Genomic DNA, 17,289 nt, shown 5'->3' with positions numbered 1-17,289 from the left:
TCAGAGCAAAAAAGAATAGAAAGATAAGGCTGTATGCCCTTCATGCACCAGCAACAAACCTGGCCTCGAGAGAGCACTAGCCCCAATGAGCCCCATAGGGAAAGGAATGCCTCAGCATTCAATTGGGTCCCAAGAAATCTCCGTTTCATGAAAGAATGATACCCCATCTACTGACTCAACATCTCCCCCCGTTCCTCAACGCAGCTCTTCTCAACATAATAACCGGGATCGGGCTTCCGTTCAAGGTGGACCTGCTGCTTGGTAAGAGCCTGCTCGACCTCCTGGACCGAGACAAGCTCCTTGACGCGCATGATTTGACCGGCCACGGACGGAGACACGGGGTGGAAGACTGTGGCCATGCGCTTTTTGAGACCAAGGGCCTTGAGGACGTCTGTTGAGCGGCGCGGGAGACCGATCGCGGAGCGGAGGAGGGTGATGCGGAAGTAGGTAAAGCTCATTTTGGCGGTGTGTAGGTGGTTTGAAAATCAGATATTTCGTAGTTTGAAGGTGGTGAGGTCTTCACAGTTTCGTGATGGTTCCGAATGGATGGACTGTTCGGTGGAATCGGCTTTGCTTGTTGCTCAGGACAACGATTGAGTATGGAAGTGGGGAAGTGGGGAATTGATAGATCGCAGAATTCTACCCTAGGAGAGAATGGGGATTCTGCGTTGCGCTGCTTCAACCAGTCTCTTAAGATGCCGATATTTGGCGCGATTTCGCAAAATCTCGAGCGGTATATCACGTGCGCATTCTGCCGGATCCCCGGGTTGGCAGCTCCGCAGCTCTGGAACGCGGGACGCCTCCATTACATACTTGACGGTTATGAAGCGTGTTTGGGTGTGATTGTTACACTTCAAGTGTTGCCTTTGCACAAAAACCCACCGAGTTTTCCGTTACATGCCCGCACTGCCGGCTTGCTCTAGAATATACCATTGGAGCTAGATTAGGCGGCTCCGAATTCACCGCGACGACACCTTACCCTTCCTTGACCGTCAACACGCTCTCACTATGGCTCAAGCCGCCAATACCGATGGCACGGTGGCCATGCCTCGCCTGGAAGATATCCTACGCCACCCAGAGGATCTGGACAAGATCAATGGTCTCAAAGCCGAGTACCTGCGGAAGAAAGGTGCCGTCGATTCAAGACTCCGAGAAGGCCTGAGAGACCAGCTGGAGGCAGTGCAGCGCAGTATTGGGATCTTGACGGAGGGTCAGCGACAAGTTCTCAAAACCAAGGATGAATTGTACGGGATCGACAAGTTGTGCGCCGAATCTCAGGACAGTGTGGAGGACTTTGCGCAGATCGACAAGCTCGCTCGGATTCAACGGCATTTCGATGCTACTTTGTTGATGAAGAAAGGGCTGGAGAACTTCAGTGCTGATATAGAAGAGGTGGAAGATCTACTCAGAGAAGACGATGATGACCTTGAGAATCAGCCCAATTTACTGCGGGTCCATATGAACCTCTCGCGGTTGCGAGACTTCCGGGATGAGGCGATGGATCAGATTCGCAAGGCGAATGACTCAAGTGCCGAGGAGACTTTGACGGAGTATTTCCAAGGATTAGACTCTGTGATCGACTGGTTTGACGATCACCTCGGCACGGCGTGCATGAACCTGATTCCTCTGGTTCAGGAGGACAATAAGAGTATGGTTGTTCGACTTGCAGTGGTGGTTGCGAATGAAGAGAAGAATGATGATACCGTGAAGGCATTGCAAGAGGCTCAGAAAGACCACAAAGACCTGGCAAGCCGCTTCAAATCGATGAACATTGGCCCCAAGACCGTTCGTGGGTACAAGGACAAGTTCATGCAGGCCATTGAGTTCTACGCGTTGAATCAGTTCGAAAGGACTAAGGAAGAATTCTTCGGAGATCCTGACCACTTGGAGAAGAGTTTCCGGTGGTTTTTCAATGATCTCTTCACAGTCAAGCAGGGTATGCAGAATCTGGTGCCGAAGAAATGGAAGATATACAAGACATACACCGACATATATCATCGCATGATGCATGACTTCCTCGTTGGCATGATCGACGACCCCGAGATCCCTGCCGACAATCTGTTGAAGATCATCCACTGGAGCGACAAGTATTACAAGAAGATGAAGAAGCTGGGCTGGACGCCAGCTGACCTTCAACCCAACATTCTGGATGACCGTGAGCCCGAGCTTGTGCGCCAGTGGCAGAGTGTCATTATCAACGCAGTGGAGGAGTTCATGGACCGTATCTTCGAGGCAGACAAGCGAGGCCTTATGGAACGGCAACCAGATGCCCTGGACACCAATGCAGACGGATACTTCCGCACCAAGACCCTTGCAGACATGTGGCGTATGCTCCACGAGCAGGTCACGGCCTCCGGAGCATCTGAACGAGCCGACGTGATTGAAGGCGTTATTGACGCCATGTTCCGCGCATTGAAGACCCGAATGAGTGCATGGCTGGCAGTCATTGACGATGAATGTATCAAACACAAAGCACCGGGTGGCGACCAAGCCGAAGGCGTGCAGCTACTACAGGACTGGTTAATCGGAGTAGCCAACGACCAGATTGCTTGCATCGATGACAACGAAGAGACCGGTCAGATGGGCTACCTCACAAGGTTCAAACGCGACATCGAGCCCCTGGTGACACCCAAGTACATGGCCACCCGGGCAAATGCCGAGCTGGACGCACTGCGCGACAGCTACGTTGACCTGAGCACACACTGCCTGGCGCAGTTTGTGGCCGTGATATTCACCGTGGATTTGACAACCGTCATCCCAGACCTGTTCACATCGAAGTGGTATGGCGAATACACCGTCAAGCGAATCACCTCCACTTTCGAGGACTATATGGCCGACTACACACCCGTGCTCCACCCATCCCTCGTCGACATCCTCGTTGAAGAACTATCAGATGAGCTACTGGTGCGCTACCTATCATCCGTCCGCAACAAGGGCGTCAAGTTCCGCCGCCACGTCGATCCTTTCACAGACAAATTCAAGGACGATGTACTCACGGTCTTCGCCTTCTTCCAGAAATACGAGGATTCCTTCGAAGGAACAATCAAACAAAAGTGGCGTTTGGTCGACTGGCTTGTCCGTCTGCTTGAAGCTGAGAAGGGCCAACCTATTGTTAACGTTTACGAGTCATTCAAGAATGAGTACTGGGATTTGCAGCTGTCATGGGTGGAGGCTGTGCTGCGCACTCGCGATGACTTTGAGCGTAGCATGATCAGTTCCATCAAGGCCAAGGCTGCAGAGTTGTCCGTGGAGCGTGGTACGGAGACGATAATGAGCCGATTGAGGTGATTTGTTTGAGATCTTGGAAGCGAGTTTGGCTCTCGGACTCTGGTCTATGAGCAATGGATTCACAAGATTTTGTGGAAGGTTCCTTGATGGGTGTCATCAGAACACCGCGCCCAACACTTTTCGACCAAGCTTTTTCCTCACGATCATCACTGAGACCATGACGCCCAAGGAAATTCGAGGATAACCGTTTGTCCGGACAGCATCTGCCTTCTACCGATACACGGAATGGTGTTTGGTATGCTCAAGCTGGCTTGAGATTACACCGCACTTTGGAGATTTAGCAACATTTATGAATAATACAAATGGAATCTCATCCCCAAATATGTATATTCGTAAACCTTGGACCTATGACTGCCTACAGAGACATTCAGTCCATTACCCTTTTGAACATACCGCCCTAGGTTTAGCCCTCAGTTTGACGAGTTAGCAAAATAACTAAATCCTTAGATAGTATACAACTAGACTGGGAATAGTATACAAATGGTTCTAAATAGGCGGCCGTGACTTATTCTCCTAGATGTTCGAGAAGGATACCTTAGTAGTGGAATAAGAAGACGTCTACAGAGTGCTCTCGAGAGATGTCTAGATGGATATCTAAAAAGGACTAAGAAGTATGCAGTAACGGCAGTCTTGTTCCATGCATGTTTAGTTTCTTATCTAATAAAGGTTTCCTTACAAATGGCAAATTACAGAGTTATTTTTGCCGCTAATTGGTCATAATATCGGACTGCCGACATATACTAGACCACTTCAGGGTCGTGGGTTGGCGAGATTTAAGAATAATGCTACCTACTATGTTAAGTAGGTGACTATATGGCTTGGGTATTGATATCTCCCCAGACCTAGTCGAAGCCATTTCAAAGAAAACATTGGAAAAGGCAAAGAAAAAGGTCCTCAACGAGCTTTAGTGAGATGATCAGAGAGACGTCAAGAAAGACAAGAAAAAACACGTATTTAGGCCTATTTGGATTATATTCTCAGTCGCGCTGTAGACTATTTGCCTAATCTGACAAACCTTAAGTATCTAGCTCAGCCTCAAACCTCCATCACTCCCGCGCTCTCCGTCGATGTAGAACTGTGTGATGCCTCAAGACTCCGCTGAGCAATGACAGTATACTTCTCTCCTAGCCGCTTATTCAAATCTGCATCTTCAGAGTCAAGAGGGAGTTTCCTCGCGCCCATTTCACAGATACAGACCGTGTCGATGGGAATCTCTTTTGCCCAGGCAAAGGAGTATTGAGGTGATAATTTTGTAGGTGGACCCGCGCCCCTATTATCTTCATTCTGCGTAGCTTCCAAGACTTCAGAGCGTGCGGGACGCTCTACCCGGGGGACTGTTCGCGCTTCATCGACGTAGTAATTCTGGTACCGGGCTAATATGACTCGTGCATCGAATTCAAGACGTCTGGAATTGTTCTTCCCCTTCTTGGAACGCCCAGCGTCAGGCTTAGGTTTTGGTCCTCCCCGAACGTAAATTGTGTTCACAATAGTCGCATGCAAAAGCAGAGGACGTGGTTTCGGAATGCGGTTGAGAGCAACTGTGTAGGGGTCCGATGGAATGGGAGCGATTTCAGACTCCGAATGAGGCCGATCATCTTTCACGCCATTCTTATAGTCTTTTTGCTTGTCTTTATTTTCATTCTGTATAAGCCCAGCTTCGATGAACTTATCCCGCAGCATCAGACAAAATGGATGTAATCGTCCAGTGGGATCCTCAGGAAAAGCATGTAGAACAGTCGCGGCTTTTGCCCGTGGCAAGCAATGAAGTGACTGGAGCGAAACATGCATGGGACCCGGATCCCGCAATGTTTTAGTCACAGATGCCCGAGACTCGGGATTTGAGGGAAGGTGAGACTTTCTTTTATCTCGCAACTTCGTGGCAACCCGCCCCGCCTCGCGCATTAGATCAACTAGATCGAGCGAATGAAAGAACCGCAATGCCTCCGCGAGCCGGTTTGGTGTCGGGAGACTCATGACTCCAATAGTAAGGTGTAGCGTACCCAGCGGACGAACTGCGCCTTCGGGAATGATCGCGCGCGCATCTTGTCTAGTCGAGGCATCTAGCAGATTTGTGACCGGTACTGGCGGATATTCTGCCTTGAAGGACGCAACTGATGACTCTAATTGGGATAATGAGGAGATATTGACTAGTGGAAGACATAGAAAATGCGTTAGGGGCGGGCGCTTCTCTGGTCGTTGGTTTCGGGCTTGTTGTTTCGGGGCATTGCGCTTAGCTTCCATCATGGCTGTTCGAGCTGATGTGGAATACTTGGCACATTTATTGAAGGTAAGATTGAGTATATTCAAGGGAACTCGCGGCCATTTGGGACTCATTGAGGTAAACTTGTAGTCGAGGTAGTTGAAGTGAAGTTGAAGAGTGGTCCAACAACTTGATATCGTGCACGGACCACTCGGGTGTGAATAGCAAGATTGATAGAGAAGCGTCGTTTCTTTAAGGCTGAGCTACCCTATGAAATCAGATCATGTCTCAATATTCGCATTAATTTTACTTATATGGAGGAAACCATGGGTCGTGATATAAGAGTTGTATAGCCCGACCGAGAAGATAATCTAAAAGGACCGAATCATTGATTCTTCAGCTCTTTCTCACCATATTTTCTAGGGTGCAGATCTTTACGTGTGCCTTGATATTATGCTTGGAGACTTGAATGATTCTAAAGCCTAAAGGACTGTATACTCTCCTTCAATATAGCAGGATCAAGGATACAAAAGAATAGCCTTGAGCATACGGCCGTGGCTTACCTCCCCAGACATGTTCGAAGTCATCAAAGTAAACAAAAACACAAAGGTATGAAAAGAGGTATCAACAGAGATTTCAAACAGAGATCTAGAAGGAGATACACAGAGACGCAGAGAAAGATGCAGAGAACAAACTAAATAGTCAAGTGTTTCGACTCATTTAGATTCTCTTCTCGGTCGGGCTGTATAAGAGACTTTGAAGGCAAACTCAGCACTCTTCAAGACGCCTTTCCGTGGATAACAGAGAAGACAGTAGAAAGTAAATGCTGAATAGGGTACAATAGCTAAAATACATGAGAGAAAATGCACCGAGTAGTTATCTACTCATCCTTTTTCCGTCCCTCCAATACACGCATCACATCATTAACACTGTTTTTGTCACCCTTCCGCTTCTTCGGACCACGCTTCCGTTTCTTCCCACCTTTTTCGTCTTCGTCAAAGTCATGCAGGACAATATCCTCATCCTCAGCATCTTCTCCTCGGCTGCCTCCGAAGCCCATATCCATATCCGCAGCATCCATGGCATCTCGCCGCCGAGCTTCTTCAAGGAACTTTTTGTGACGAAGAGAAGCCTCTGGAGACTCACCTTCCTCGGCAGAAGGAGAACCCTGGCGTAGAGCCGCGGCTCGCTTAAGCGCGGCCATTATAGTAGGGTCTTTCATGAGAGGATTGGAGCGATCCTCCTCGGGAGCATCGGATGCAGTGCTGGTTCCGAAGTAGTTTCGTGGCTTGGGAGCTTCTTCTTCCGGTTGTTTCTGTTCATCCTGGGTAGGCGCTTTCTCCTTCTCTGCAGATTTCTCAGGTTTGCCTTCTTCATCGGATGAAGACGCGTCGTCTTCAATGCCAGCAAGCGGGTCATAGTCCGCGCCAACACCAGCAAAAATATCATCCTCCTCTTCAGGAAGAGCGTTGGCGGCTTCTCGAGCAGCAATCTCAGCGGGAACCTCCATACCTAAGGGCTTTGCAGCCTTGTCTGGCATAGGAAGCGCAGTAGCAGACCCCGTCGAGTCGATGGGTTTATCAATCCATCGAACCTTGCGCTTCGTATTACCCTCGACATCGGTAATAACGAGGACCTCTCGTCGACGACCAGTAGGCTCATCAATCTCCACAAAGCGCTTCTTCTCTGGCTTACTATTCCCGACCTTTTTAAACCGCGAGCCCAGAACCGGCTCCGGCGGCGGAGGAGGAGGTGCAGCCGCAGCCCGACTAGCCCTCAACTCCTTGAGAATCTCATCTCTCGTCTTCTTGCGCGGCGGAGGCGGTGCCATAGTTCCTTTCTTCTTCTCCTTGTGCTCCTTCGGCACAGAAATAACCTCCTCCTGCGCTTTTGCCTCAATCATTCGCTCAAACTCCGCCTCCGCATCCTCTTCCCGTACAGGCTCTTCCGCGGGCTCCGGTTCTGGCTTCTCAGGTACCTGCGTTACGTCTTCTCCAGCCCTAACTCGCCGTAGAAGCCCCCAATCAAGACCTTTGACCATATGTGTACTGCCGACATCACCACCAACGCCAAGCTCAGCTTGCAACTTGTCGAAAGTCGCCTGGTCGATTTGTCCCAATTTCACCATCTCTTCCAGCGCCTTGATGCGTTTCTCGAGATCATCTTTACTTTCTTCTTCGTCGTTCGCATTGCGCAATTGTGCTCGGTCTTGGTAACCCGTTGGTAGTTTGGTTCCCTTCGGCGCGGCGGAGGACTTGAATCGCTTGCTCGGTCGATCGCCCTCGCGGCGTTGGTCGGCGAGTTGGCGCGCGAAATCAATCCCAGATACAGAGCGCCTATAGCAGCAAGACTGGATATTAGCTTGGCTTGATCACGAGAGCGATGAGTGGGGACGACGTACGGAGTCATGGGAATACTGTTGCGCATTCGCGAGCCGAGGAGCCCGCCTGCGCCCGCGCCGGATGATGCATTGTGAGCTGGAACTGATGACTTCTCGGAGCTCGACGAGGTGTCTAGGAGCCGCCGAAATTGCTCGTTGTTCATGACTGCTGATGGTGGTTCAGAATCGGTCGTTAGATTTAAGACGGGGAAAGGTCCTCGGCGCCGGATAAGGACTTGCGACCTTATCGTCAGGTGTCGGATGAGGGGACTGTCGGTGAGGCGTTGGGTAGACAGGACTCAAGGCAGCCAAGGTAAAAAGTACAAATGAGAATAAATTTAGAATCATTGATATTCTTTTGTTTCCTCATTTTGGTTATGATGGTCGAACTTGTGGAACTTATCTCTTACAGGGTTCATATTGAATCCCAAGTCTCGATCACTAATATTGAACATTCACGGTCTATAACCAAACAAGCAAACTGTAAATGGAAAAGACGAAGAGTGGTATTATCATAAACCCCAAGATAGAAGCAAACAGCCTCGATATACATAGATACACGAGCGAAGCGATCGAAAAAACACGTAAATAGAAACAAAAACAATGAGGTAAGCCCACCACGCCGAATTCGCCGGCGTAATCATAATTCTAGCGCAGCAAACACATCACGCAGTTTTATCGATAGGTCATTCATTAAATCGTTTCCCATCCGCCGTTGTTGATCTCTGCTTCCAGCTTGCGGCTGATTGTCGCGGGGACGGCGTGTGACAGCCACACATCGCGCAGGAGACGATCGTACCGCTTTTGATTTAGAATTAATTGGCGGTTGCGGCGGAGGCCGGGGTCGACTTCGCCGTGGCGGTCAAGATAGGGGGCCCAGTGCCAGGAGCCGTTGTGGTTGTGGAGGTATAGCACTGTACACTTGCGGATGTTGATGAAGAGGCCGATGTTCTTGCCGCATCTATAAGAGAAAGAGGGTTAGATAGGCAAGGCAGATTATATAGAGGTAAAGGTGCTTACTTCTGGAGGTGCTGGTTGCAGCCGCCTAGCTTGTTGTGCATGCAGCATACTGCCTGGGAGCAGAAGATATCTCCGCAGAAAAGACAGATACTCGGGTCGCTGAGTTCCTTCTTGGAGTTGGGACAACGGCGTCGGTTCGCCTCTTCAATCAAGCTGTCAAAGTTCTTGGGCAGACCGACAAGCTCGAAGATAGCAGGGTGGGGAAGGCTGGGCCACAACCGGTGGTCCTCGAAGCGGATGCCGGAGCGCGAGGCGTTCCAGTGGAAGATCCATCCCGAGACGACCGCGTCGAAGGGGCTGTTGGTGTTGCGCGCAGGGTTGATAGTCATGAAAACCTCGTCGATTGAAGGCAGTTGAAGGACCTTGGTAAGTCTGTCCAGCTCCGATGCTCCGGCATCAGCGAAGCCTGAGTTCGGGAAGTCGACACCGTGCTGGACGTGAAGGAGGATCACGGCCTTGCGCAGGAACGTGAGAGCATAGCTTGAAATAAGGCGATGAAGAGCCATGATGACGACCGGAGTAGCAGATTCCTCTCCATCCTTCACATATCCGCTCTCGGCAGGGAACGAGGAGCCTTCAGCACGACCAACAGAGTTTGCCTTGAGCTCGGCCACGATCGAGTCGAAGAAGTGTCTTGTAATATTGTATCGCTCGCCGGAGACTTCCGAGCCCGCAAGGTCTGCCTCTCCTTGTTGAGTAAGTTCCTCCTTGAGGCCCAGAGGCCACAGGACGAAAGTAACGGCAGTTTTCACAATCTCAGCAACGTAACACATCTGAATCAGATGGCGCATATCGATGTGAAGAACTGGAAGCAATGAGAGCGAGCACTCAGCTAAGAAAACAAATGTATCCATAGCCAGCAAAGGTTCAATGTTCCTGACATCGTTTAACAGTGCAGTGCCGCTCAGACAAGGGTGCCCAACAAACAACTGGCAGATCTTCTGGCGATGCATGTCCTGGAACTCATGTGTCGGAAGGCTCTTGCCAATGCCGCTGGAGTGAACACAGCCCACAGCAGCATAGGTTAGGGCTGTTTCCGACAGGACACGCAGGTGCGTCAAGGTCAAAGGAGGAATCTTGTCCAGCAAAGTCGAGCCTTGTTCAGACTCAACTCCACGCTGGGCAATCTCGACCGCAGCGATACTAAAACCGAAGCTTCGAATCAAAGAGTCGGTATGCACGAGATCGTCATTATTCATGGTCTCAGGGGGGTTGTTGAAGAGTGATTGGATGTGGTTCATCTTGATCGTCTTCTTGAGACGCCTGTAGATCTGCAGGAGCTCAGTCATAGGGCTGTCTGATGGACTCGAGACTTGTTGTAACGGACTAGACGGCGCAATATCGTCTCCAGGGAACAGGCCCGGCATTGCGATCCGCGATGAAGAGGAAATGAAGTGCGAAGGCGCAGCGCCTGATGGGCCTGACGAGTTCACAAGTTGGCTGACTTTTGAGGCAAGCGGAGGCACCAGGGTCTTCGAAAGATAGTCAACAAACAATTCTGAATAAGGTTGCTGAAACGCTTTGTCTTTTTCGATCATGAGAACAGGGAAATTTTGTGATTGGTTCAAACTTTGCTTCAGTCCAGCGCTCATCCAGTCATCGAAGGAGCTCGATGTGTTCAATGCACCAGGGTAGGATTCTTCCTTGCCCTTCCAGGTAATGGGAAGGAATGCATTACCAAGCGCCTTACACAGCGGGCATACGAATTCCTTGAGCAATGTATTCTCGGGGTGGTTACGCGCAATCTGTTGAGTGTGGCGTCTCTGCGTAGCTCCGTAGTAGACTTCAAAGCACGAGTAATGCATGATGTGACCGCAGCCAGTTGTCACAGGTCCACGCAGGGTGTTCTTCGGGTTGAAGCCCTTGCTGAGGCCAACCTTCTCGCTGATGACCTCACTTCCAGACGAGTCCAGTCTGCGAATTGTGGTACGGTTTTCTCCGGCAACACCAAATGGACGGATGTCTTCGGCAGATCGATCCAGACTTGTGGGAGTCCGGAGCACTTCACGGATCCTATCCGGGTCTCTGATGTCGGTCTGTCGCAAGATGGTGCTGTCTTGCATAAGAGCAAAAGTACCATAGAGTCTCGAATCGTTGGTTTCCTCCTGGCAGAGAATGCATGTCCCACTAGGATACTTCCACATTTTCGTTTCGGGAGTGGCTTCGGTCTCGGACTCCAAGTCACTAAAGTCTTCGTCGCCCCAGTCAATGTCGCCTTGGCTGTTCAAAAACTGTTGCTGTTGCTGCTGGAACTGGGCCATGACGCGTGCTTGTCTTTCCATAGCCTGCTTCTTCTTGGTCTCCTTCTCACCGTCCAGGTCGATTGCAGGAGAGCTGGTATCGATGCGGTCAAATGGGAACTTGAGAGTAGCGGTAGCAGATGTGTATGTCCGCGGGCATTTCTGCCACAGGCGCTTGAGAATATGGCGAATCTTGGGTCCACAAGATGAGAACTCGTTCATCACAGAGATTCTCTCCAAGAGACCGACTATGGTCAGCTTGCCCGACTTGATCTCGCGGGACTTGGACAGAGCATGCAGATTGAACGACTGGCTCTGTTCCGTCTCCATGTCGCCATCTTGAAAGTTGTCCTCCAATACAGCAGCCAAGATAAGGTGTAGGATGACCTGCAGGAATGTTTCCACGCGGGTCGGTGGGATAGTCGGTGTGCACTCCTGGCACGAAATGACATATTCCAGGCACTGATGGACGATCTGAGCAAAGATCATAGTGCTAGTGAAGCGTGGGAGATCGGAGAAGACACCAGAGCTGATAGGTCGGAGTTTTGGCTCATAGACAATATCCGACGGCTTCTTGCCAGTCTTCTTGGCCATCCATTCTCTGTAGATACTCTCGGCCTCGTCTCTCTGGTTCTTGGTGTAATGTGCACTGTAGGGATCCACCAGATCTAGGTTCTCAGGCTTCAACTCGAAGGTTCCAGAGTCGCTTAAACCTTCGGGAGGGCGGAAGTTAGCGACCTCTTCCAATACATCCTGGAATTCATCCGCCTCGAGCAGCTTGTCACTAAGGCGAGTTGAAAGGTCAGAGAAGGAGAGGGGCTTGAAGCACAGAACATGAGCGATGTCACGACTGATGTTCTCCTTGGTCAAATGAGTACTATCGTCGATTGCAGTCAAAGAGGTACGATCCGTCAACAAAATAACCAGCAGGTGAACGAATTCCTCGGCAACATCGACAATTTGGGAATCTTCGTAGCCAGAGCGAGGCATATAGTTTCGAGACATCCAGTCGACCATTCCGAACCGGTGCGCAATGGATGCAAGGACTCGGCTAGGATCGCATGTCACCAGTGCAGTTTGCAGCAGGAAGATATCCCGGTAATAGGCAAAGTCGCGAGAAGACACACCGCGATATTGGGACATCTGGTGTCTAAGACTCAGACCATTGCGCACCCACATACCAGCCTTCATTTGCGCGAGCCAGGCGCACACTCTGAGGGGGTAATCAAACATGGTCAGAAGAAGATCTTCAGGGCCAAGAGTAAGGAGGTTCTCATCAACAGGCTTGTCAGCAGCCTTGGCAGCATGTAGCTCGTCTCTGGCATTTTGCGCAGCTTCGAAGAGGACACCGCGCATCACTTCACTGTTCACGCTGCGGCCGCATTCAATGAGCCATGACAAGGTATAATGCAGCGCATGATGGAAACTGATCGAGCCTTTCTCCACGACGAACTCGACTACCCGATGGCATGGAATCTGGCCAGAGCGACCGATTTCAAAATCGAAGGGCGGCAGAGTCTTAAAGCGGATCTCTTCCTTAATCTCTGCCTGCTCGAAGCGCTTGCGTTCTACACCAGTGGAGTGAATAATCGCGGTGAGGGTGGTGGTCTTGATAGCGCGCAGGAGATTATGACCATTGTCGAGCTCAGGATTACTGAACGCTTCGCAGAATTGGCGGCAAAGTCGGTTGATCTCCCGCATAAGAATCGACGCGCTGATCCAGGCATCCGTCTCGTATTCGACGTGCTCACCTACTGCGCGCACATTGGGACAGATGCCCTGGGAAAGCTTCACGAGATCCAGGAATTGAGGCAGATATTGTTCCTCTGTGCGGACACGGTGCTGGACAAACTCGGACTGAAGGAGATATCGCAAGTCAAGGAAGAAATGGTACAGGCGTCTGTTGGTCACCGAGCCAGAATCAAACGCCAGGGTGGCATTTGGATTGACGGCTTGGGGTTCACCAACTTGTCTAGTTGTCAAGAAGGTATAAAGGATCGACATGACCTTAGTGAGGAAGTTGCCACGATAGACAATTTCCTCGGTGATGGAAGGTGTAGTAAGAAGCTGCAGCGAGAGGTTGACGATAGAGTGGTCTGGCTCTCGGTCCGCAATAAGATAAAGCTGGGCAAGGGCAGTGTACAAAGCAGACAAGCGGAGACCCATGATGCGCTTGAACTGAGGAACATTGACAACGGTGCTGATATAGAGATCTCGCAGGTCAGTGCGCGTCTTCTTCCACAACCGAAGGTCGAACAGGACCAGCCAGTCGAGGCGTGTACGCTGCCACAGATCCTCGTAAGGAGCAACCTTTTCACCAGGAGCAGGCATAGGTGGTCGCACTTCCCAGTGGCCTTCGGTTCTCGCCGGGGGTGGTTTGACCACGGCGTGGGGCGTCCTTGGGATGGATACATAGCTTGGGGGGGCCGAGTCATTCGCCCCAGACTGCTCTGGTTGAGGTGTCTGCTCTCTTGGCTCAGCAGGCGGCGGACTAGGACGAGGTGGGCGAGTCAGGTTGGCCAGAATGCGCTCCGCAAGAGCAAGTTCGTCTTCTGCACCCATATCCATGTCCATATCGTCGTCGTCACCATCGGCTTCAGCCTGAAGCCTAGCAAGCTCAAGTTCCATCTCATCATCTTCATCGTCGGCGTCATCATGAGCCTCCACATAATCGTCATCTTCATCCTGCTCGTTACCTTCCCCAGCATCATCATCTTCCACATCGTCTTCGGTCGCCAACAAAATCTGACCATGTGGCGGCAGAGTAAGCATAACAGTCCGACCAGGGAGGTGATTATCAAGTATTTGTTGATCATCAATGCCCTTCACGCCAATTTCCGCGTTGTAGGCCCCGCTTCCTTTTCGCCAAGGACTAAGCATCTCTTCACAGATGATTTGTCTGAAAATTTCGTTGTCGCCGAGAATACTGCAGCCAGCAATGTCGGCCAGCCATTCGACGAGTGTCCCGCACATTTGCTCGCGGAATGTGTCGCGGGCGGAGCGTACTGTGACCGTCACCTTGATCTCTTCGATAATCTTGGATACTGCCAGCAATCTCTGAAGATCCTTCGAGTACCTAATCACACTTCGGCCGATGTCGTTGGTCTCATGTGCGCGGGCAACGCCGAAACTGTCTCGTTCGCGACAGGCACGGGTGACCTGATGGGCTACATCCCGGATCGTATGCTTCTCATCATTCCATAGCATTACAGCAAACTCAGGTTCTTCTTCCTCCAGATCACCTTCACCATACCAGCCCGAACGCAGTCTTGAAGCTTCTTCATCTGCCTTGATTCCCTCAATAGTCTTCCCCAAGCGCAATTGCTCGGGCGAACAAGAGATGACATCACAGAAGTAGTCCAGCACTCGCGAGATCGTCAAGCGGATCGTAGATACCAGTTCAGGCGGGAGTTGTCTCTGCTCTCTCTCTTTCTCCTTTTCGTGGCCACTGTCTGTATGAATCGCGCAGAACAGCGGTAACCGCCAAGCCTCCTCGTCACCACAATCGCAGCAGCCGCAGTTGCCGGACGAAAGCGAAATTTGATATTGGTGACCGGTATGATCCGAAGCATCAAAACACCGGCTGCAAAGCACACAAGTATCATCGGCAGCGCAAGTCACGCAACGATAGGTGGCTTCCCCCGCTCGGAAGATGTGACCGCATCGCTTGCCCCGCGCAGCCTCGCTATACTCGGCACCTTCACGGGCGCCGTGGGCCTCAGCCAGCTTCCATGGGCCATTTGGCACACCTTCAGGAAAAAGGTGATCTATCAACTCCTCGTTGTGACCGACCAGCGACCGGAAGAGAAGCTCTAGCAAGTCTTTTTCCGCTGTTGGGCTGTAGCGGTAGTTGTGCTGCGCAGGCAATCGTAGAAGGCCATCACCGAGGATTCTCTCACATTCTGCGAGCATGTGCATGGCTTGAGGTTCGGAGGGAAGTGCAGGTAGAGGCCGCTCGGCTGCCACGAGCGTGAGGACGGAGAGCCGTTGGCGCGGTGAAACGGGATCAAGATACTCTAGGCCGGGAGGGAAGAGCGTTTAGGAGCCGTGCAGGATCTGCAGTCGAGGAAGCAATTCGGATGGATTCGAATAGGAATACGAATCTCAGCGCTGGGTCGTTTCGAAGGTCCCTGGCTTTCTGAGGTTCGACTGAGGTTCGAAGATTGTAGTGGGGGGAAAGACAGGCGAGATGTGGATCGATGAGGTCGACAAGCAGATCGAACCAGCCACAGTGCATTCGTCAAATACGCGAAGAAGGATGCAAGTGATAGATTGGGTCGGACAGTAACGGGAAACGGAGAATTACAATTGTACATAGAGAAGCGAAGACGGAGGAAGGTAGACAGGGCGAGGGCTAAGTATTTTTCGCTATGACATCGATGGCACTGGGAGCGGTCTCCAAACGCCACAACGATCTACGCTACGTCCACATTCAGGTCAAGTTCAATATGAATCGTGTCAATACAGACTTCCAAGTTCTATCCGTACACAAATTCGCAGAATAGAGTAAGAGTAAAATCACAGGGGTCCCTCCGCTTTTCCTATATCCCCTTTGCCGCGGTATATCCCGCAGCTATCACAGCAGATCGGTTCCTTTAATCATCGTCCTCCTCCTCGGCAGCAACGAGGTAACGAGGCTTAATGTCCTTCCATTGACGCTATAGGTGAGATAGAGAGGTTAGCAAGGTGTTTCGCAAGGGTGGTTCCGAGTATCGCCGCGGTCAGGGGATGGGGGCCGAGGGAACATACGCCAGCGTTCCAGGAGTCCCAGATCTTGTTGGAGCCAGTGTCGAAAGACCTATGTCGCGAGATATTCAGTCAGAGATTGTGTATGTCACGAAGGGAGGGTAGCCTGTCACGCACAGCTCGAAGGCGAAGGCACCGGCGAAGATAGCAGTCAAGTAGACGGCGTTCCTGCGGAAGAGGGTCCTAAACACGATCAAAGTCCTCGGTTAGATTCGAAACAAGCAATTGCGACGTTGCTAGGGCGGGGGAGACGTGCTGGTAGATAACGTTGGAGATCTGGAGATGCGACAAGTCAGTCAAGAGCCCTCGGTGCGCGGGGGAAGGTCGGATGGTCCCAATGTAGGGAGGAGAGAAACATACGCCGGCCATTGTGACGAGGAAGAAGACACGACTGGGGAGTCAAGGGCGGAGAGAGAAGTCAGAGTTGCGGAGGTTAAAGAAGAGACGAGGATGGAAGTTCGCAGGACGAAAAGCTGCGGGAATTCCCGGCCCGCTGATTGGCTCTCCCCTAACACTCAGGCCGGCCATCCGCCCTCGTTGTTTTTTACTCTTCAGTTCCACTTCTCTTTATCTACTCTTTTCTTTTTACTTGCGTTTTCTTACGGGAGCCGAGTCTTCGGGCTTATTGTTTTTTCCTTCTTATATTCAGTTCATCTTTCCAACATGGCCTCCAACATCTCCAAGGCCGGTATCACCACAGACGAGAGCACCGGCGAACGATTCATTCCCTCATCCATTCGTGCGGACGGCTCTAAGCGCAAGGAGATCCGTGTACGCCCTGGCTACAAACCCCCGGAGGATGTGGAGCTGTATAAGAACCGCGCCGCGGCTGCATGGAAAAACCGTGCTGCACGAGGTGGGGTGCCGGGTGCGGAAGCCCCGAGTAGCGAAGACGACAAGAATGCACAGGCACCTAGCACTACGGCAAGCAACAAGAACGCCAAACGCAGAGAAGCCAAGCGCAAGGCTAAGGAGGCCGAGAGCACAGACACAACTATTGAGAAGAAGGGCTCAGACTCGGACAACTGGCGGGCAGCTCCCAAGCCCGAAGAGAAGCCCGTCGAGAAGCCCGTTGAGGATCCGGTGGACGTCGAGGCCGAAAAGGAGAAGAAGGCGCGCAATTTGAAGAAAAAGCTGAGACAAGCGCGTGATCTTCGTGAGAAGAAGAATTCCGGCGAGGCTCTGCTGCCCGAGCAGTTGGAGAAAGTTATTAAGATTCAAGAGCTTGTGCGACAGCTCGATGCTATTGGGTTCGACTCTAATGGCGACAAGAAGGAGAACAACAAGCCGGAGAACCCTTGAGCTACTCGCTACATTTGTTCCGTCTGTACGATCTTCCCGGCCGATTCGGATATTTAGCATACATCATCACGACGTTGTCATGTGCATCAAACCGGATCGGGCTTGCGACCGAC

General features: G+C 51.3%; 7 protein-coding genes across 7 annotated transcripts; 2 read left to right on the top strand and 5 right to left on the bottom strand.

The window, feature by feature from the left end:
* Positions 1–167: 167 nt before the first annotated feature.
* N7443_009038 (mitochondrial 54S ribosomal protein uL30m) lies at positions 168–458 on the bottom strand (the record flags this gene model as incomplete). The annotated part of the gene is made up of 1 exon (XM_056889094.1): positions 168–458. The coding sequence occupies one exon, from the start codon at positions 456–458 to the stop codon at positions 168–170; it is 291 nt and encodes a 96-aa protein (XP_056738396.1).
* Positions 459–1,008: 550 nt separating this feature from the next.
* On the top strand, positions 1,009–3,288 carry N7443_009037 (SNARE-binding exocyst subunit SEC6; the record flags this gene model as incomplete). The annotated part of the gene is made up of 1 exon (XM_056889093.1): positions 1,009–3,288. The coding sequence occupies one exon, from the start codon at positions 1,009–1,011 to the stop codon at positions 3,286–3,288; it is 2,280 nt and encodes a 759-aa protein (XP_056738395.1).
* Positions 3,289–4,323: 1,035 nt separating this feature from the next.
* Positions 4,324–5,529, bottom strand: N7443_009036 (uncharacterized protein; the record flags this gene model as incomplete). The annotated part of the gene is made up of 1 exon (XM_056889092.1): positions 4,324–5,529. The coding sequence occupies one exon, from the start codon at positions 5,527–5,529 to the stop codon at positions 4,324–4,326; it is 1,206 nt and encodes a 401-aa protein (XP_056738394.1).
* An 839-nt stretch (positions 5,530–6,368) lies between these two features.
* N7443_009035 (uncharacterized protein) lies at positions 6,369–8,032 on the bottom strand (the record flags this gene model as incomplete). Its single annotated transcript, XM_056889091.1, has 2 exons — positions 6,369–7,824; positions 7,890–8,032. The coding sequence occupies 2 exons, from the start codon at positions 8,030–8,032 to the stop codon at positions 6,369–6,371; spliced, it is 1,599 nt and encodes a 532-aa protein (XP_056738393.1).
* A 529-nt stretch (positions 8,033–8,561) lies between these two features.
* On the bottom strand, positions 8,562–15,046 carry N7443_009034 (putative ubiquitin-protein ligase E3 component (UBR1); the record flags this gene model as incomplete). Its single annotated transcript, XM_056889090.1, has 2 exons — positions 8,562–8,829; positions 8,889–15,046. 2 exons carry the CDS (start codon positions 15,044–15,046, stop codon positions 8,562–8,564), a joined length of 6,426 nt encoding a protein of 2,141 aa, XP_056738392.1.
* Positions 15,047–15,723: 677 nt separating this feature from the next.
* Positions 15,724–16,243, bottom strand: N7443_009033 (cytochrome b-c1 complex subunit 9; the record flags this gene model as incomplete). The annotated part of the gene is made up of 5 exons (XM_056889089.1): positions 15,724–15,786; positions 15,878–15,926; positions 15,992–16,057; positions 16,107–16,150; positions 16,235–16,243. 5 exons carry the CDS (start codon positions 16,241–16,243, stop codon positions 15,724–15,726), a joined length of 231 nt encoding a protein of 76 aa, XP_056738391.1.
* A 294-nt stretch (positions 16,244–16,537) lies between these two features.
* Positions 16,538–17,176, top strand: N7443_009032 (putative RNA binding protein Pym; the record flags this gene model as incomplete). The annotated part of the gene is made up of 1 exon (XM_056889088.1): positions 16,538–17,176. One exon carries the CDS (start codon positions 16,538–16,540, stop codon positions 17,174–17,176), a length of 639 nt encoding a protein of 212 aa, XP_056738390.1.
* Positions 17,177–17,289: the final 113 nt, after the last annotated feature.

Source organism: Penicillium atrosanguineum (assembly GCF_028827265.1).
Source record: "Penicillium atrosanguineum strain IBT 20685 chromosome Unknown utg000007l_segment0_segment0, whole genome shotgun sequence".
Lineage (NCBI taxonomy): Eukaryota > Fungi > Ascomycota > Eurotiomycetes > Eurotiales > Aspergillaceae > Penicillium > Penicillium atrosanguineum.
Note: the sequence above shows the minus strand (reverse complement) of the source record. Positions and strands in the feature narration are given on the sequence as shown.